The sequence below is a fragment of the Syngnathus scovelli genome, chromosome 6, assembly GCF_024217435.2.
Source record: "Syngnathus scovelli strain Florida chromosome 6, RoL_Ssco_1.2, whole genome shotgun sequence".
Classification (NCBI taxonomy): Eukaryota; Metazoa; Chordata; class Actinopteri; order Syngnathiformes; family Syngnathidae; genus Syngnathus; species Syngnathus scovelli.
In genome coordinates, this window is record NC_090852.1 from 18,214,676 (window position 1) to 18,236,003 (window position 21,328).

Genomic DNA, 21,328 nt, shown 5'->3' on the forward strand with positions numbered 1-21,328 from the left:
ATGGTTTAATCAGATTCACCTGCGACAGTATTTCAGAGCGCATGCGCGGAGCCGTTTCCACCTTGTCGTAGAGAACCGGCTAACTACTGACGTCGGTCAGCGTCCGCGTTGTTTTAACCTAGTTTTCCAAGTGGGTAAAGCTTTATTAATCACATAATAATGTCAGTAAATGTTTGAGTATTTTGTATTTCATTTTTAGGTTGAAGCTATGTCCACAATTAGCATATCGCTGCTTTGTATCAACCTCATGTGTTTCCTAGCCGTGAACGTTGACGTCATCTTCTTGTTTTAAATGTAAAAGTTACAAAAATGGTGTGATTGTGTGTCATCTTTTTTGTCCAGGTCTGTTTTAAAACCACCCTCCTCATTCAAAATTAGTATCTGAATGTCATTGGTTAATTTATATTGATTAATTTTGTATTTACTTTACTTTCCAGGAGCTGACAATGTCCACGTGTGGCTTCCATGTGCGTTTCCCTTTTATGATCAATAATGAGTACAGACAAGTCCTGCTGCATGGCTTCCATCATTATCATTATTATCATCATCATGGAGATACATTCAAGATGTGGCCATAGGAGAAGAGCATGCTCCTCTGGAGACCAAACACTCCAGCTGAGACCTGGCAAGCTAGCAACTGACACACACAAATACAAACACCACACACCAAAAATCATATTTCCTATATGTGTGCGCGATTTGTATAAAAAATATGCAGTTTCAGTCGTAGTGATCAAATAAATTTCATAAAAATGACAACATAGTTTGAACTTAAACAGCGTGTCTATTTCCTCAGGACCGAATCCGCTTGTTTGAGGTTTGTCGTTTTTATTTTTAGTCCTTGTTCTCCCTGACGTTGTTGTGTGATGAAGATTGCGATGAAGACCAAGCTGATGATGATGATGACTCATCAAAAGCTGTTTTTGCGCAACGAATCCTACATTAACGCAACCAAACAGAAAGAAATCCTTCACGGCTTAACTAATGTGCTCCACGCGATTATCTACCTTACATTCTTTGCTTCTTACGTAATATACAGTTTTCAAAATCACATTTGTAGTGGGAAAAACACTTGGAAGTTAGATAAACTGAATTTATTCCACTGAGGTGCAGAAGAATATATATTCAAATAAATTATATACTTTGTGTATTATATACTTTTAGGTTCAAAATATCTTTGTGACAAATTTCTTGGTTCAGTACATGGCAATATGATTCAAGGACAGTCAATTTAAAAATGGAATCATTTGATTTGCTTAAATCGAAACCTATTTTCTGATTTTAGTCCTTTTTTTTTGTTAAACCCACACACGCGTACAGAGGAGGTGTGATGTTAAGAAGGCCCGTGCGTCATGGCGCTGCCCGAGAAAGCACTTAGCAGTCCATGGAAGCGACTCAAGGGTCACTAAATTGTCGCCTTGTTCATCATCATAGCGCAACCCACCCATGACTCTGAAAAGCATCAACCGGCTGACTTTATTTGGTCACAAAAAAGCAAACAAATATTGCTGAAGGAAACTGGAGACCCTTTCAAAGGCAGAAATATTGACATTTTTGTAATATAAAAGATCATTTAAGTCCTGAAATGTGGAGTATTTTAATCTCATTTTCTCCGATGTCTTTATGTAACCATTAGTGCCTGTATTATTATTGCACCACATCCTCACCCAAATCAAAATCGATAGAAATCTCCCTGTCCTCTCACCTCCATTAGAGACTCAATTGAGTTATAGTTTTATTATTTTTCCTTCAGCGGCATGAAAAGGCTTAATTGCATCACGTGACCCTTGAACTCATCTTGTCGTAATTTCTTTGTGAATGTAACAAAATGTCAGGAGTGTTGCATTCAATGACCGACGTCACGATGACTGAATAAAAAAAAAAAAGTAAAGCCAAATTATTATTGTTTCAATTTTATGTGTTAACTTGGCAGCTTTTATGATTCCAAACAGAATAAAATTATAAAGAATAAAATAAAGAATAAAAGACGTGTTTTAGTGGCACACGTGTTTGCGTAGTGTGTAAAGAAGTGTAACTATAGGATGGATGAGCGAGCGAGCGGTCGCCGCAACGCAATTACGCGTCACTCAGATAAGGCTAATGCCCCCCGCGCTCCGCTCGCTGAAGGTCAAACGTATTCATTGCCTCTTCTCAAAATGCGCCGCACTTGGCTAAACGTGCTAGCCTTCTAACCCCTAAACTACCTCTGATGGCATTTTGATGCCACTTGAGCAATCGGTTAAAAAAAAATTGAAAAATGTCTGTATGCAATTTGTTGCCACTCACAAAAGTGAGGAAAGCAAAAATGAAAAAAAAATCATTCATTGTTGTTGTTTACCAACAAGGTCGTTGTATCGAACAGCTAAAAATAATCTCTGATGTGACTATACGTAGACGTGGCCATACAGCTACCAAGCGTGAGGGTCAGGAGAACGGACCCCTGTGGGACTCCGCAGAGACATGGTGGTGTTTGTTCTAATAAGATCATCATAATCATGTCTCCAAGGGTGTGTGTTTGTGTTTGTGTGCGAGCGCTGGCAGACAAAGACCTCATCACACGGCACAGATGTGCGCCTTATGTAAAGCGCTTGTGTTAATTGCGGCTAATTGGTAAAACAGCCCAAGAAAACACTCAGGCTCATTTAGGACTCGCAGGCTGCTCGTTCAAATATGTGCATATTGATAAATGTTGATCTATATGGAAGGAGATTGTGGCCATCGTTAAATCTTCATTAACTGGACAGACAACGGCTTAAGTCACATTTTAACACAGATTTTAATTTGAAAATTGGACTTTATGATTTCATACATGTTCTGAAGCGTATCATGTTACATTACTGATAAGCCAATTAAATGAAAGAAACACCTTCATTGGATGGAATGCAACATTATATCCACGTTGCCGCTTTTATTTATTCTACTCAATTAAATTTAATTGGATTGTAACTCAAAGGGAAGGCAACATTATACTGAAAATATGTATTTTTATAGAAAAAAAATCTTGTGAGCCCTCATTATTTGCAAAGGAAGACGGTTTGGAAAGAAAAAAATTAGCTTTTGATCATAAAATGACATCAACATAAAAATGTAACCCATAGTAAGTGTAATATTTATTAGCGCCATCTAGAGGACCGGAAGGCCCATGCTTTTTTTTTTTTTTAATTTCCCTGCTGCTGTCAATCACACTAGTTTGTAATTATTTTGTAAAGACACACACAGATGTGCAGGGTGACTCATACAAAAAAAAAAAAATGTCCTGGAGAAAGGAGTTAAAGTAGAAGCGAACATTTCAGTGCACCGAAGCGAGCTCTTCTTCCTCGTTGGTTTCTTCAACCGAGCGAAAGGAGCCGCGATTTACGCTTACGCCCGATTAGCATGTTAAGTGATCCTAAACGACGTTGCTAACCTGCCGTCACGCTGTCACGCGTACATTAGCTTCGCTTAACAGCAGAGACAAAGGCAAAAGTATTGGGACGCAAACCAGTCCATCAGAGGGCCTAAGTGTAGACGTAGTGAGCTTGACCCCAAAACCAATTATTTCTTTTCCCATTACTGCTGACAAAATGGTGGAAAAAAAAAAAATACTGTTAGCCCCGAGGTAAATCGAGGTAGAAGACGAGAGTACTTTCAAGCTCATCCACGTGCTCTGTGATCTGTTGCTTCTTCCTTGAATCGTCAAGTTCTCGTCGTCTTCTTGCATATCCATTACACTACTGACACTTGGCAGCCACATAAGTTTATCGTGCAATTGTGTGTGCACATCACGTAGCAGCCCCGGGCTTCAGACCAGGAGAATTGGCTTCAAAGGATGGGTGGGAAGGGGGGGGAGTGAGGGTGTTTTGTGGAAGGGATTTGGGGAAGGGGGGACGGGGGTAGCATCCAGACATGAAACCACAGAGACTTGTAATCCTTCTGAGCCGCTAAGAGGCTAACAACAGTACCGCACAGAAAAGGAAAAAAAGAAAAGTTGACTTCATGTTACAACAAAATCCCTCCCTGCATTGCTGGTTTACCGTGTCCATCGAACTGGACTTGTCTTCTCTTAGATTCGTTTACTCATTAAAAATAAATTCATTCATAAAAAATGTATTATATTATCACTTCAAAACAAGAAATATATTCTAAGTAGCGTCACACTGTTGCTAACACCCTGACTAATATAATGGCTAACATTGACACTGTCGCTAGCAAACGCCTTGGTGAACATTTTGGCCGCAACGGCAAGTCGTGATGTTCCATGATTTTAGCAAAGATCATCTGTGTGGGTGTGTGGGTGTGTGTGTGCGCAGCTGGCCAACGCGGTGGTGAGTGGCTGACGTGATGTCCTGACGGGCACAGGCAGCACCTGTTTGCTTTGCTTGTGCACCAAGGCGGGAGGGCATGCAGGGTCTTGACCCGTCATTAAGGTGGAAGCATCTGGACGCAACACACACACACACACACATTGATGGTAGGCTTGACCCGACAGGAAACGCCCTCCATTGTTCTCGACAGCTAGTGAAGCCAGCCCCAAAACGGGATTGTTATTAGAATGTCATTTTACATCATAAATAATAATATGCATTCATCCATCCATCAATCTCCTCCCCCAAAATTTAGAAGCTCACTTCAATGTCGAGACAACTGAATATTTTTATAATTGCGCAAATAGCACCTCACTTGTTAGCTTAAGCAGTAGCATCGAGTGAGCTCCAAGAATTGTTTGGTTCAATCAAATTTGCTGGAAATTGAAAATGGACTGGTCAAGAACATACATTTCACCAACGTTTTAGTCGAATTGAAAAGTGTGTTTGACATTTGCTTTCAGTCCCCGTGCGGTTCTCGGCTAATGAAAACGGCGCGGCTGAAAAAGGTTATGTTCACATTCTATTGAAATAAATGTCAAAAAAAGTTAGCAAAAGTATTGATAAAAACCTCCATTGATGTAGACAATTAGTATATAATGTTAGCTAAGGGTATTATCAACTACATAGTTCCCTCTAACGTAAGCTATTAGCCTTTAGCTATTAGCGCTAGTCATGATAATCACACTGACGTCGATGCATGATGATTTAAGCTTACAGTATTAGCTAAATTGTTAGCCACAATGTTAGCTACTATGATTTCCATGATGAAAGCTACGATATAAGACATGATGTTAACAATTAAATTGGCTATTGTGTTTGCCATTAGCTACAGTGCTAGCTAGCTATTCTACTAACTTTGTTCACGACAAGCGATAATAGACTAAAACACATAAGACTGGATAATTAGGGACTATAAAAAAAAAAGGTTTAGCTGTCACGACTTCAATTGCCGCAGTCAAAATATTTTATTGACAGCCCTTTGAGCTGAAAAACAATTTCTGGATGAATTTTTCTTTTAAGTGCAAAAAAAAATTGAATCTCAACGTGCTGCTTGAACTTTGCCTTAAGAGCTGATGGAGTGAGACGGGAGTCAATCGTTTTCTTCCAGAGAGACCGAAGTGTGAAAAGTCACTCAAGTGATTGGCAGGAAGTTATTCCAAACTAAATCATAGACGAGAGTAATATGATCCGCCTGCAGTATGATGTTGATTATCAAATGAAGAAAATCGGATTACGTTCACATGCCGCAGCTACTAATCTCATTTAGGGATGCCCAAGACAATTAAACAATCACATGATCACAATTTGCATGAATTTTATATTTTTACACACACTCCGAGTGGCACTAGTAGCTAATGTTTCGTCTCACACAGTAGCTAAGTTATTAGCCGTGCTAACAAGGCACGAAAAGTCGAATACAAAGCAGATTTATTTTTCTGTTCTTTCTTTCAGAACTTTCTGGAGCACTTTGGCTCACTTTGCTGTGTTGAAACATCCTTTCAAATTGTCCTTTAAGACTTTTCAACTCAACATTTTACTGTTGAGGTTACAATAAGGTTATGGTGTGTGTGTGTGTGTGTGTCCTTCTTCGTAATGAGTGGCGACCTTTCTTTGCACAAACACGCCGCTTCCTGCTTGCACTTCCTGTGCTGCTTCTGAGCAACTCCAGTCGGCTGCTGATCAAAATCAATAAATTTCTTGCTTTGACATTTGCTAGAGGTAAAAAAAAAAACAAAAAACTTTTGTGTCACTCGTTTTCACCGTTTTGTGAGCGCCCAACTAAAAGCTCGATACCTACCGAACTGGCTGTTCAGCAACCGTTTGAGATTTATGCTAGTTTTATTTCGAACGACTCAATTCGGGGGGTCTTATTTTACGAATATTCCCAACATCTGAAGATTGACAGTCAAGGCATTGAAATTTAGACGTTTACGAGATTTTCTCACGTTTTGTATGAATCTTAACAATAACAACCGTAAAATACGTGTCAGTGTGTGTACGCAAATGTGTGTTTGCGAGACTACAAGGTCATCACACAGGCCTTGCTACCTTTCACATTCCTTTTGGCTTTCCTTTTAGATGGGAACGCTGACGGGAAACACACATAGCGCGAGGCGGGAGGAATGTGTCTCCCTTTGTGCCGGTGTAAATCTGGATCCCCCCCTCCCGCACGAGCACAGAAAGTTGTTTATTCAGAATTGACTTCATTCAAGATGGCGTTTTTATGTTAAAGAGGTTATTTGTTTCGCGGGAATTGGATTGAACTGGAGCAAATGCCCCTGGAAGAATGCAGATGCAGACGCACGAGGGAGATCAGTAGTCCTTAAGTCGTCATGGCAACGTACGGTAAAAAAAACACAATGGGATTTGAAGTGTGCCCAATTGTCTGGCTTCCACCAGAGAGCTTGCTTACGTAAACCTGAGCTTACATTTAACGATTTTCTCAGACTAAAATGTCAAAGTCAGAGTTTTACCGCAATGACGATAGTTGTAGTTGATTGTTGACAACAAAGATTTATTTTTGGTAAGCTACATTTGAGCACATTTGCATTTAGGCCTTACAACACTCTGGTACATCATCACGGCGGCCATTTTTAATCCCAATCAGACGATTCCAGGTCAATCTTAAATACCAATGTGTCTACATAAGTAGCTCCTCAGGAATCAGGCGCTCACCATCTCAACAGATATTATTGAAATAGACTTCAGTGTGGATACTTTAATATTTTTTTTAATACCAAATACCAAACCCACACTTGCTAGCTTAGCAGTTGCTAAGTAATGGCTAGACTCAACAAAAACAAGCATTGTTAACCTGGAACATGCCATTAACTGTGACATTTCCATGATATTATTATTAAATGTTAAGATAACAGTGCCATATTTGGCAACCTTTCAAAAATCAGCAAAAAGCTTTGGAGGCTTCTGCTAATGGTAACCTCGGAGTGCTATACCTGTGACGAACGTAGCTGTAATATGCCTTAATAGTTAGCGTCGCTGTGTCTGAGCACATACTAATATCTTCGACCTTTTCTTTAATGACAGGCTGTATGCCTCGTTCATACTTTGAAATACAAGCGATGTATCCAACGTGTACGTCGACTTCAGAAAACTCGATTTGAACTCGCAAGCACTTCATATAATTGTTGTTTTGGTTGTTTTTCTGGCCTTGTTGGAGGTCTACGTAAGTCTTCTCGCCTGGAGGTAGAAGAGATCTGTTTGATTTCTTATCTTTAAAGCTGCCAGCGACAACACACACTCACACACACACACACACACACACTTGTAGTGCTACTGTAGTGCCATTTTATTGCCTCTTGGGCCGTTTGATGAAATGATTCACGCTTGTTGGATGCGCTGCCAATTATCCGCGAGGCCCTCGAACGTGTCGGACGTGTCTCAGCTTGCGGAGCTTGAACTCTGATGTGACACCACCGCGCAGCTGGCGTCATAATTGGACCTCTTTATCCTGCGGACCCTGGAACACACAAGACTAGCGGCGGCGGAGTACGAGAAGATGGCGGGAGTGTTGCGTGCGTGAAATAGATACCCTCCCCGAGCCCCCCCACCTCCGGCACGACCCGTCTTACGCGAGTACAAAGCAGTCAGTCAGTCGAACCTTCGACGAGAAGACGGCTTTTTTTGCCCTGGAGGTCATTCTCTGATTATACGTTACACCCGACATAATATCCCCAAAAAAAAGGAGCTAGCAAAGTATAGTATAGCGACACTTTTAGTCTGCAACACACATTCCGTAATCTGATAAGGTTACATGACTTCATTATTGTGACACAAAATACATCCACCACAAATTCAATAGGTGTCACATTTTTGTTTGTTTATTATGAAAACTTGAATGGACATTTCAACTTCATTGGCGTGGAATCAAATTGCAGGATAAATAAATATATCGTTTTTGTACAACTGTAGTGTGTTTGTGGGTGTCGTGAGATTTACAAAGCAGAGTGGATACAATATAGAAACAAATAAGCATATGTACAATTGTGGCAATAATAAATTGATATAAATCTCATATACACAGTGCATCTTCGTGACTTTTAATTAAAAAAAAACACTGTAAAAGGACATTCTTAAGTGCAGTATGGCTTTTAAATAGAAATATGAAAAGCCCTTCTAGTTTCTGTAGATGGTGGAAATATTTTAGACTTCTCTTTCCAGTGGTGGAGACATTTGGACGTTTTCATGTAACGTCCATGTTCAATGATAAGTGACTTTCTTTCGTGGTCTGGTCTCACTTGACAGTCTCACTCACATTTCCAGACCCCTTGAAATGTTCAAGTCCCGATCTAAACGTCCAGACATTCTTTACACATTCAGTCCAGTGGTAGAGACATCCTTCAATTCTGTGTCCAGACATCTTCAAAAGTAGTTCTCTAGACATCTTCAGACGTCCGTGTCCAGCGGTGGAGGGAAGTCCAAGCCGGGGGACAGTGAGTCCTGACTGTGTGTGGAGCTGATCCCGGTGTCCGAATCCGTGTCGGTCATGTCCATGGGGAATGTGACGTGTTTGACCGTGGTGGCCTCATTTCTCACCTTTACGATTCCGTCGGCCATCTCCTGGGCGTCATCGCTCATTTGCAGCGATCTGAGCTCAGCGGCCAACTGCCAGCACTCCTGATCCCTGGAGAGCCAGGTGGCCTCAGAGCAACGGATTTGCTTGTCTACCTCAGCCGCCTGGCTATGGAGGGACACGCCGGCCAGATAGCTTCGCCTTAGCTCCGCTTGCATCCTTTCCAGCTCAGCCAAGATGGACTCGTCGGCCTCCGTGGGGGTCCAGGGGACGGCTGACGCTCCTTCCGGCTCGCAACCCGCAGCCATCCTCTGCTCGGCGTCTATGTCGCGACAGAGCTGTACTATGAGGGCCTGCTGTCTATGGACCTGAAGCTCCAGCTTCTGGACATCATCACTGGCTTGCAGCAGCTTGTCAAGCTCCTCCGAGTCCAACGCGGAAGCTTCCAACTCGCCGTGGTGGTCTTCCTTCCCTTGAAACTGTCGAAACTCCACTTCCAGATCCTCCATGCGTTGGATCTGCTCTCGAATGGTTTGGTCCTGGTTGAGGATGAGCTGCACCATGCGATCAATCTCCTCAGTACTGTCAGATGTCTTGCTCTCCTTGTGGATTTTCTCCAGCTTCCGGAAGGCCTTCCTCACTACGCGTTTCTGCTTTTCCGCAGGAAGAGCCTGAGGGTTCCTAGAATATCTACTTCGGTTCTTTGCAGGCTTCATAGCACGCTGGGGCACAACATCGCTGCTTTTGACTAGGACAAACTGGACGAAGGGTCTCTGGTCCCCCCAGGCATACCACAACCTCAGGATTCTACTAAGGGGCGGCAACACCCTTTCGAAACCCTTGTAACGTTCCACCAGACTGAAGTCTTTGGGCTCTCCGTGGAGGAGTCGCTTGCTCTCCGGGACAGATTTGTGATCCTCCAGTAATGCCTTAACCACGTCGCCACAAGTGGTGTGCTTGGTCACACCGCAGACCACCTTCTCCTCATTGCATACCGTCACCTGGATCTCCTTCCCGGCGATGGACTCGTTGTCTTTTGTCCTGGGGAAGACAGGAACAGTATTTGTATTTTCATAACCGATAATGAACCAAGCTAAGAGCTAAGAGCTCAAAAATTAAGAAATGACATTCTTTCACAGGCTCATCATCATTCTATTAGGCATTACTCATTCCTTTGTCATCTGGACTGTGACAACCGAACGGTAGCCATTTTCTTTTTCTCCAAAAACATGTATGCCATCTCTGTGGCTAATAGGTCAACGCTAATGTAGCATTGCTAATAGACATGACTAAGTGGCACAGACGTCCAACTTGTGGGAGCAGGTAATCGAATAAGACGTTCCGATTGGATTTGCGCGCCGTGTTTAGTTTCCGCATGGCGGGAGAAATGTATGCGTCATCCCAGTTAATGTCATAGTAATGTTAGTTAATCCCATTTTATTATTTTGGTGAACTCCATCGGCAACCTGAACAGCTTCTGGCAGGATGGCTTTTATAGCCAGTGTGAAAGGGAGGCCTTTATGCAGGCTGATGTAAAGTCTTTACAAAAGAACAAAAACACAATGGAGTGTTAGGTGTTCCACTTTTAACTTTTTCAATGAAGCCCCAATTACTGTAAAACTCGTGGGAGGTCAAAGTCGCGCTCACTCGCCGGATTCGGATGATTTGTTTGTCGAAGACGTCACTCGGCTATTTGCTCTGAGGGTCCGCGTAACCATTAACTGCCATTGTTGCATTCCTGACACATTCCAGACAACTCGTTCACCGTTTCCACTTAAAACAGACACTTTGCATTTGTATCCTCGAGGGAAACTAAACAGAGTTGCAAGGCTTACTTGATGATGACGCAATCTGTTTTTTGTTTTTTTTAATACGCTTATTGTAAATAAATAACTGCATCTGCAATAAGTTCTATAATACAGACTCACAAATTTTTTTTACTTTCGAAAGGAACACAGAAAAACTCAGCTTGTACTGGATGACATCATCCAAGTCATCAACCGTGTTGAAAATATAAAAGTTACCACGATGAAGTAATATTGGGAACACACAGGTGGATAAACAGAACAGAACAGGAAGAGAATACAGCACAGCGCGCCCTTGTGTGTATTGCGGGGAAGCACCTGCATTTGTCCTCAGGCACAATCGCCACTTCCTGTGCCAGACAGGAAGTACAAAAAAATGGCCTCAGCCTCTTTATTTTCCATCTACGTTATCTGGCAAGCGCGTGGCTAAGGTGTTTGATCAGGGGGCCTGGTGCAAATCCCTTATGGCCGCTCCATTCCAAGTCAACTAAAAGCAGATTGCTTTCATCCGAAAATATCTTTTTGTCAAAGTCACATGGCATCCCCATCGCAAGCATCTCATATAAAAGGTGATAATTGGTGAGAGGTGACATGTTAAAACTTGACACCCCCTTTTATTCTGAAATCCAACAATTCACAAAACTGACAGGCAGTGGGAAAGTGGGTTGAAGGAGCTTTGATGTTTTGGGAACACGGGTAAACATTCGCTAGCGGAAAAGAAAAACGCGGGCGGCGCTTCCTGTCGATGGTCTTATCTGGGTGTGGAATAAGGAAAATAACATCATCTTTATCTGCGGGATGATTCGCTCGCACTTGTGATGTGCGGACAGAGACACAACACGACTCTTCCCCCTCCTTATCTAACAACAACAAGCACGACACAACCTTCACACACGCCCTGCGACGTTTGGAAGCAAAGGGGGGAGCGCCTTTCAATTAAATCCAACTCCAAGCCAGCTGAGGCTTTAGCCGCTGCCCTCATCTAGTCAAGAACGCCATTGGCTCACTCCAGAGCACTTGAAGGCAGCTTTTGGCTGCATTTTTCTGGGGGTGGTATTCTGATTTCACACACTTCTTCCAAAGAAGCATCTTCAACAAAATATACATGAGAAAAGGAGAGTGAGCTACTTGACCAAATTGCGGTTGCAGATTCAAGGAGAGGTGATGACAGTGGCGGCTTTCACGATGTAGAAAAATAGGGCGCACGCACCTTTTGAAGGTAATCACAGCGTGGATACGCACAGCTCTGTGCAAACATGGCGTGCATGTAAATGTCACCGGGGAGATCGTATGTGACGAATGCATACATTAAAATGAAACGGTCATTTAAAATAGCACGAAAACACACTCAAAGTATCAAATAGTTTTCCTATGATCTGCTTTAATGTAGTCAAATATAAAGTCATTCATAATTACTTACACATTTTAATGGAATACCGTATTTAATACATTTATATCAAATAATCCTTCCCCATTTAAATGATATAATAATTGCCTGTCTATATGTTGCTCCACCGTTTGTGTTCAAAGATCTATTAAAACATGGCGACCGACACCAATGCTATTCGTTACCTCTTCTATGGCGTTTGCCATTATGACTTAGCATGATGCTAACTCAAGTAAAACACTGCACTGTTGTTCATATATGTTTTCATATTTTTAAGTACAGTAGGATATATAAAATAGTGACGAGAGTAATCGATCATTTTTTTATGGATTTATGCAGGTATTTAATGACATTTAGTAGCAGGGCTAAAACAATAAACTATTAATAGAAATTAATTAAATGAAAAATAAAGGGCAGTCGCAACAAAGGTAGGTAGTGCAATTGTCAGTTGTCTTTAAAAAAAAAAATCCTGCCTTGTTTTCTTTCAAAACACTTGCGCTGACCCACTCGTATCACTTTTAGTTAATCGCATTGCCAGTTTGAACACTTTAAAGCAAATTACTTGCCTGACCTGGTTTACACTTGCACGGAAACTCCCACCCAAAAGCCCCCCACCCCACCCCACCGAGACAATGTCATGTAAACCCCCCTGAAGGGGTTCACAGGGTGGTTTTGAATTACCTGTTTTTCAGACGAGCTTTCAGGAAGTTCTTCCCGAATGGAGCCATTGCAGTCGGAACAAGTTCCTCACAAGCACCACGACGCGCACTTCTGAAACTGAACTAAAAAGTTCTCTCTTGTCCCGGCAGGAACTCAAAAGGAGGAGGAGGAGAGGAAGGAGGAGGAGGAGGCAACCGTGGGATGTTTTACTGGTGCAACACTGCCACCTTACACCTGCGTGGTCAACGAAGGTACTGCAACACTGAATGCACCTGTTGAAGAAATTACTTAACCATGTCCGTGTAAGAATATCGCAAATGTCATACTAACATCCTGAAATTTGATATTATTCCCCTTAAGTGAGCCAAAATACTGTACACAAAAATAAAAACATCATTTTAGATGCATCAAGTCGGCCAGCACATTCGAGACACTTGTGGAGATAAGCGCTATAAAAAAGGACGAGTCTATAATCAGGTGTGAATGAATCATCAGCACATCTGCAGTGATGCTTGGGTGAGGAGTAAAATCAACAAGACCACCCCATCATATTTGATGTCCAATAATATAATGACACTCTGGAAAAAAAGAAATCCATGACGGCAGAATGACGCGTGATGACACATCTGGATGAAGAAATGATGGTGGAGGGGAAAGAGGGGGGGGGGTCTCGGCTCTTATATAGCCGAGGCTCACATCCAAGTGTTCCTCATCAGCAGCAGAAGAAGCAGCAAGGAAGTCTCCTGAAAAGTTTTACCTCTATGGACTAAAAAGCTTCCTTCATCTCATCGGTCCACATCTGGGATTGCATTTTCTTTTCTTTCCATATTTCACTCCCTGCTTGTTTTTGTTTGTTTGTCTAAGCCGGCGATATGCAGGCTCACTTGGCTTGTGTGTTGCTGTTGCTGTGTTTCACCTGCAGCGGGCTGTGTGCAGGTAAGAATGAAATGCTCACTTTGGATTGACACGCACTTGTTTAATTATTCACGCCTCACACATGCTAAGAGCCGTTCCTAATATTTAGGCCTGAACCAAAAAAAGTGTGTGATAACCTCTGAAAAAAAAAAAAGATGTATTGGATGTCATTAGCCAAAATAAAAATCAGCTATAAAATAATTGACAACTAAAACAGTGCAATTTTATATGATGTGTACTCTTTGAAAACACAGAGAAAAAGTAAACAGTAAAAACTCATGATTTAACTTTTCAGAGCTGATTTATTTTCCAGTATTGTATTGTGCATGCTATTATATAATTTCACTTTCACCTGAACCTTGGAAGTTGTTTTTGAATATGTATTTGTCATAAAAATACTTTCTTCTGACATGATTATGATAACTATTTTAGTATACAACTTCTACCACCACAACCACTACATTGCTATTCATTTTATACTGGCTAAATTGCTGATACTCATGAGACATGACTTTTTTTATGTTTAGTATAATTATGTGATGATGTGCAATATTTGTTATGATGACCATGACACTGGAAATAGTAATTCAAATATCTGATTTGATCAAATGTTGCAAGTGTACCTAATGTTTTGCAACATCTTCTTCAGACATGGAGCAGGAACTGGGAGAACAACTCCTCAGCAGCCTGTTTGCTACCAAGGTACGGCAACGTTCTCCACCCAAAAAAGCCAACAGAATAATCAAGCTTTTTTTTTAACCCTCTCACAACCTCAGCAGCACTCCACTCTACTCTGTATTCTATATGATCACATTTTTGCTGATCCTGAAACAGCTGAAACAGGCGAGCAAGCAGAGCGCCCCCTACTGGAGGCTATCGCTGAATAACCTGTGCCGGCTGGCTGGCGGGATGCTGTTCGGGGAGGAAGCGGAGGAGGCGGCTTGGTGGAGGAGGAGCGGCGAGGAGGCTGAAGAGGAGGAGGAGGAGGAAGATGAAGATGAGGAAGGGGAACAGCAGATGATGATGAGGGAGTGGAGCAATCAGAGGCTGGAGGAACTTTATAACCTGCAGAACATCTGCAGAGCGCTTCTGCACAGTCGCCAGGGCAGGGTGAGTTATGCACACTAACGTTGGGATGTTCACTTCTGCCATCTAGCGGTGAACGCTAGATTTTTGCTAGCAACACAAAGCAAGAAAAATCCATAAAGCTCATAACTTCCAAAATTTACAGGTCGGGGCACTGGTAAGCAATGTTACCAACTTGCCATAGTTACCTTGAAAAAATAACTTAGTTACTTTACTGATCAACTTAGTTTTAAATACTTGATTTGACTTTTTTAGTTACAATCAGCCTCACCTTTAACAGTATATTTAACAAATATCAAAATTTTATGAAAAATAAAGCTAGTCTTTCTAGACTTATTTTTTTAAAATTAAAAACTAACACAATATCAGTTTTTCTTAATTCCATTTAACATAAAGAGGCTACTTTCGAGATTTCACTTTTTTTCCAAAATAAAATTGACGTACTTTTTTTGTGTTAAGCCTTTTTTGACCTCACGTATTTAACTGTCAAAGTTAAAACATAATATTACCAAAATCACTTGCTTGTCAATCAAGGTGCCCCTGCAAACTGTAAAAACACATAAAAAAAATTATTAAAGCGCCAGCAAAATTCTGTTTTCATCTTCCATGGCAACAAAACCTTGCCGATAACACGGCTCCTTTCTCTCGACAGCTACGTCACGACTCCAGAGAGTACGCTGCGGGAAATGGCGGCGATGCGGCGCTCAAGCGCAAGTCGCCGTACATCCTGAAAAGGCAAGCCACTCACGTTTCCAAGTCTCGGAGGCCGTACATCTTGAAACGGAGTGAAATTTACTGAGCGCTTGCCGCCCTTGTCCTTTTACTGCCACCCCTTCGTATGCTGCGACCAACTTTTTCCCGCTCCGCCGCGCCTCTCGACGAGATAAAAAGTTGAGCATCACATTGAATGAAAAGCTCTATTTATTTATTGACACTTTACTTTAGGTTGTTTGTGTACATCATTAAAGTATCAAGGTAAAAAAAAACAAAAAACAGTCTCATTTATTTTAATGGTACAGAAGGCAAAAAAAAGTAAAGCTGTTAAAGATTTCTTCAATAGGGATGATGGAGATTGATTTGTGACTTTTTTCTTGGTGACTCAAGTCGTCTCCCCTCAGCTGTCTAACGGGGTTCCACAGGGGTCAATTTTAGGGCCCTAGCTTTATTTCCTTCCATTACCATGCTGTTGATTGATTTATGTGCTGATAAAAAAGAAATTAGCCTTCTCCATAAAACCTTAATCATAAGATGATTATATCTTGAAGACATTAAAATTGGATGGCCCTGTGCTGTTGAAATTTTAATGAAACGTAAACAGAAGTAATGGATTAAAAATATGCTTCTAAAGTGACACAAAACATGCAAAGTAAATCTGACAAGAGGTTTGTTTCGGTGTCTTGCTTTTTCTTTGTCGTTTTCTGTTCATTTGTAATCACTCTAAACTATTTTTTTTTTAAATGATAGTAAAGTAGCCTGACACCTGTAAGTGTTCATTTTTTAACGTTTCTTTTTCTCAGTCGACTTCCAGAAGCAGCTGGCACAAAGTTTTCAAATATCTTCATTTAACTAATTCAAGTTACAATAACATTTATACAGACACATCTTACATATTCTAGTATTATTATTCTCATCATCGTGTCAGATGAGTGCCCTTTGTAGCCAGTAGATGGCAGTGTTGTGTAAGTCATTCACCTCTGCCATTTTCAAAGCGTCTTTATTCTTTGGACTCGATTGTTTTAGACACGGTGAAGCAGCATGAGGCTCACTCCCCAAGGTCATTCCTGTATGTCATTTATTCATTGTATACCAAGCAGCTTTCTATTTAGTATTTATGTGTGACTTTGTGCACTTTTTGCCTTACGCATGCACTATACACTTCTCGTCTTTCTTGACAAGGAATAAACTAGAAAGACGAGGACTGTTTTGTGGGTACTTTTATTGGAGAGCTGCAGGCGCCACAAGTTCTTGACTTTCATTCCAAAGACATTTCAGGGATGTCTTTGAAAAGGCACGACAGAACACAATTGTCTTTTTTTCCCCCCCAACCCCAGAAAGTTAACTTTTCAAAGACTTGTGTGTGCGTGTGAAAGTGCGTGTGTGTGTTTTCCCTCAAATAAAAAGCCACAAGACAGAATCCAATATTATAGATGCCTTGAACAAACCTAAGAAAGGATTATTCGCTCAGGTTGTAAGATTTCAATACTGTGGAATGACGTGAAATTTACGTATAACTTCAAAATATAATCATTCCTTTCTTTATTCGGAGAAAACACCCTATTTGAAAAAATGTGCATTTTTTATCGATAAAACGTCAAAAGCTATTTTAGGACTTTTTTAAGAAGTAGGTTTTAATAAGGTTGAATCCCCAAAACATCAAAATTCCTTCCACTAAAAGTATTTTAAAAAAAATCTATAAACCTTAATATATACAATTAATATTTATTAGGACTATTTCCAATTTTTCCTCCAAAAAAACAAACTAATTGGACAATATACAACACAGGTACACACACACAAAAAACATTCTATATATTGAATTTTTCGCTTTATTTTTCCTCTCTTTATTGCTAGTTTGTTTAGTGTTTCCTCAAAAGAAAAGCCCCTGCTATATTGCATTATTTTCTAGCTCACCCCAAATACTCACACCACGATTCAGTGACGTCACATAGTGACCGCACCACCAGGCTCCGCCCCTTAAAGGTAAACTTTTTCTTCTATGTTGGTGTTAACGGTTTTTTTGTTTTGTTTTGAAGTGTTTGCTAGAGAATTTGTCTTTAAAGCAAAATGGAGGAAAACAGCAACCCCAAAAAGTTACGGCGGCATATATATCCCATGTGATAAGCGAGGATTCACTGTCCTTGTCATCCAAGTTTTCTTGGCTTATCCACATCCCATTGAGGCATTTTAGCGCCAAAATCCAGCGTAGCTCGAAATTGGAAAAGCATCCGCTGCCAGATGTCTGAGCAAACTTTTTAATGGAGTCCAGTGATTTGGCGGCAGACACCATCAGTTGCCTTGGATGCATTTTCAGGGTCACGCTAATCGTTCCGTTGATGGACATCTGTTGTGTGGAAAAGATGTCGTGCGGTGGCACGAGCAAACCAGCTTTTGGGTCTTTGTTGTGCTGCAGTAGCGGTGTGGCATGGACAGAAAAAAAAAATCTGAATGGAAAACAATTTACTCAGAAAATATAAAATAATTTTCCTCACGAGATAAAATACAAATATGTGAAAATTATGACACAGTACCGTAGCATATCCGAGCAGGGTTGAAAGCTGACTCCTTCTTTCATGCATCCTCTTAATTATCAACCGAGTTAATTAGACACGCCCCCCTTCTGCCCCTCCCCAGTTGATTCCGTGCTAATGGTCGTTTTCACGCTGCAAACGTCTTTGGAGAGAACCGCGGCCTCTTAAACGAGCGTAACGGCGTGCTCTCGCATCGGAGGACACGCTGCGCATCGACAGCATCCATGACACCGCTGCCTCAGTCAGACACTCCACTTGTTGCTATGGCGACGTCACATCATCCCGGTGGGCAGTGACAAGCCAAAAAAGAAGTCATTCTACAAAAATACTAGTTCACATTTATGAAAAGGCCATTTTCTTTTGACTGTTACGCGACAATCACATGTGGCCAGAGTGACCTCCAGAAATGGAATTTGACTCAAAAAAAAAATCGTATTTGACTAGCCCTCTTCTAACTGGCATGCTATTAAAATGGGTAGTTATGTGACAGCAACACGACCCCCCCCTGACAAAATACATATTTGCACGTCGCCGAGGCCTGCGCTGGTACGTCTGTCGTGTCCCGCTCCCACAACCAGATGGTTCACTGTGTTCCAAACACGAGGACGTTAGTAATTGTGGCGGCGAGTGGAAGATTGTATCTTTGCCCGTTTGCTGCTAATTAAAATGATTCCCTCGCCGCCCCCCCCCCCTTTGACAATCACACAAGCAACACCCCTCATCTTGAGCTATTATTCCTTTTAAATTAAAGTTTTGAAAATGTTTTTTTTTTTGCATTTATGAAACACTCCTTTACACAGTGCATTCAGAGTGAAAATCGTTTTTGATTAAAATTAATATTTTTCCCCTGTGAAAAAGCTGAATCTTATCAGAAAGCAATTTATTTAGAATAAATATCAAAAGAGAGTGCATGTCTGGGAAGAAAAACAAATCTAGAAAAAAAACCTGTTGAGATATGCTTTCAATTATATGGTTTCTATTATGTTTTTTTCCAAATGTTGATTTATTATTTTCTTGTTATAATGACAGAAAACGTTGACTGTTTAAGACTTAAACAGTCTTAAGTCTGTTCAGTCTTAAGTCACTTAGACTCTAAGTGGAGACACCTGTGTTAATTAAGTGGGCGTGTCTAATATAAAGCCTTCCTGCATGCCGCGCAGTTTTCCTGCTAGCTATTGCCGCAGTAGTTGATCGTACTCGTCGTCTTGATTTCTTTTATTCCGCTGAGTTAGGTGCAATTGGGTTTTAAATTTATTTGAAAAAATCATGGATTTGGATCTGGATTTTTTAAAAAAAGGTCATAATTTTTTTTAGATTAAAGTAGGAAATTATGGCAAGGACTTTACGTTTGTATGGTTGCCTACTTGCACTAATTAAAACAAGTCAGTCATTTGCTGGCACTGTCGTAGGTTTTTCATGCACGGGTTGGCTGCCTGGCTGGCTACTTGCAGCTGCTTGTTGAATTAGCAACATGCGGGTGTCCGGCCGGGATGCTTCAGAGCAAAATGCTGCTGGGAGCCTTGAAAGCAAGCTGCGCGCGCTGACATTAATCTTTAATTAGCGCCTTTACTGTGTCGGGCTCCATGGCTGCCAGTGTGCACACTCATTTCATGCGATAAAAGTCAAAGTGTGTGCATCTGTCAAGGCTTTTCCTTGCATTTCACAGAGCATGCTGTAAGAAAGATCTGGGAGTGACTTGTTTTTCTTTCAGATAGCCCAGACTGTTCATAGAAAGTCGTCTCCCACTGGCGTGCAGGCTGTGGCCACCAGGGGGCAGTTTAACACCTATACATGAAGATTGATGAAGAACCATCACAGTTAAGCTGCCATAACGTTGTTGCTTTTTTTCCCCAACACTTGAAGAATATAATTGTGCAGTAGTATTGTCTGCTTGTCTGGATGTGTTGCTGCACCATTTTTGTTCATATATTTGTTTTTTTTATGGCCTTTTACATTCTGTGTTAGTGTTCAGCTTGTGGACTTTAATAAAACAAACATTTTCTACTATGTATTTCGAGAGTCAAACTAAGCAAAAGTGAATTGCACCTAATAATCGAAAGCATCCGCTTAGCTTTACCTTAGAAAAGTTAGCTTAGCTTAATGCTAACAATCAATAGAAATCCTAACCGTTTATTTCCAACCCCTTGACTTAATTCTAACCTTAAATATGACCCCAAGCACTAAACTTAAACCATTAATCCAACACGAAACCCTAATTCCCAAATATTCAAACCAGTCCTAATCGTAATGTTACATTTTGTGTAAAACTAGCCCTTGAAAGTTGCCGTCATGCATTATGTCACACAAGATTAGCTCTCTAGAGGATTATGCTTCCCTTTGGCTTTTTTTTTTTTAAGAGTATAGACAGAATATATATACACTTCTTTTTACACGGGTGTAACTTCAAATGTGTCTGAATGTCCTTGAGATGTGTCTTTTGTCCCCACCATTCCCAAGTGTGTCCCTCTCCCGTTCTTCAAAGTCAAGCGTAACCAAACGAGGATGTATTTTCACCGTGACGCTTGGCCAGCTATTGTATCTGGTTACGAAATATATATATACCTAACTGTAGAATAATAATAGTAATAATAAGAAAAAGAAAAGCAGTATCGAGCACTGCCCCACAGGAGATTGAGGCACAATCAATTGTCGCGGTTGCCATGGTTCTGCCAGCACACGGGAGGCCAAGGCCCGCCAGGCTTCCTTCCTTTCTTTGCCTTTTGATGCTCCCGCTTGTGGGGATGACATCTGGCCCCCCGCTGAGGCGTTTAAGTCAAAGCCGACTGAGAAAAAGCAACCAATACCAAACCTCCAACAAATGCCCATAAAGGCCTCCCTCAAATCACTTCCTTACAGATCATTATTATTGTAGTGGTTTCCATAAATGAGGAAACCTCAATTTTAAAATGAGGTATTTTTATCCAAAACATGAAAATGGCATATGACGTTCTTCATCCAATCAGTTTTATAGGTTATTTTAGAGGTGTTTTTTTTTTTTTCTATCTTTCCCTCATGTATTTGTCACAGCAACCATCTGTTGTGTCGGCTTGGCAGACTGCGAAAGAAAACGTGTTCCAAATGTGGGATGAAAGATGAGAAAGGAGTGCGTGGAGCATTCAAAGTTAGTCGACGTGGAAGCGTTCCATGTGGCACCTGGCGGAGTCCAGCAGAGACACCGCCAAGGCTCCAAAGTCTCAAACAAAACAGCGCTCCATTGTGCTAAATCCAGAAATTGGAGTTTAGCATCATATTCAAGCAAAAATCTTTTTTGGACCATTTCCATCTTCAAACATCAAACTCGCTATTCACAATGGCATGCATTATGAAAGTTTATAGTCGTGATGCATAAA

The 21,328-nt window shown here is 41.1% G+C and overlaps 2 protein-coding genes and 1 long non-coding RNA gene across 4 annotated transcripts; 2 read left to right on the plus strand and 1 right to left on the minus strand.

The window, feature by feature from the left end:
• The first annotated feature begins 25 nt into the window (after positions 1-25).
• On the plus strand, positions 26-16,648 carry nts (neurotensin). Of its 2 annotated transcripts, XM_049722737.2 has the most exons (8): positions 42-130; positions 200-342; positions 438-625; positions 12,879-12,980; positions 13,594-13,665; positions 14,294-14,346; positions 14,479-14,754; positions 15,383-16,648. In XM_049722737.2, the coding sequence occupies exons 3-8, from the start codon at positions 493-495 to the stop codon at positions 15,527-15,529; spliced, it is 783 nt and encodes a 260-aa protein (XP_049578694.1). In that variant the 5' UTR covers positions 42-130; positions 200-342; positions 438-492; the 3' UTR covers positions 15,530-16,648. The 2 variants fall into 2 exon arrangements, with proteins under 2 accessions (XP_049578693.1, XP_049578694.1); XM_049722736.2 differs by lacking the exon at positions 200-342 and having other exon boundaries at positions 26-130.
• rassf9 (Ras association domain family member 9) lies at positions 8,164-12,892 on the minus strand. The gene is made up of 2 exons (XM_049722725.1): positions 12,751-12,892; positions 8,164-9,918 (listed from the first exon to the last, which is right to left on the minus strand). Exons 1-2 carry the CDS (start codon positions 12,795-12,797, stop codon positions 8,751-8,753), a joined length of 1,215 nt encoding a protein of 404 aa, XP_049578682.1. The 5' UTR covers positions 12,798-12,892; the 3' UTR covers positions 8,164-8,750.
• Positions 16,649-17,354: 706 nt separating the features above from the next.
• LOC125970440 (uncharacterized) lies at positions 17,355-19,989 on the plus strand. Its single transcript, XR_007482099.2, has 2 exons — positions 17,355-17,430; positions 19,690-19,989. It is a non-coding gene; the product is annotated as an uncharacterized lncRNA (long non-coding RNA).
• The last annotated feature ends 1,339 nt before the right edge of the window (positions 19,990-21,328 follow it).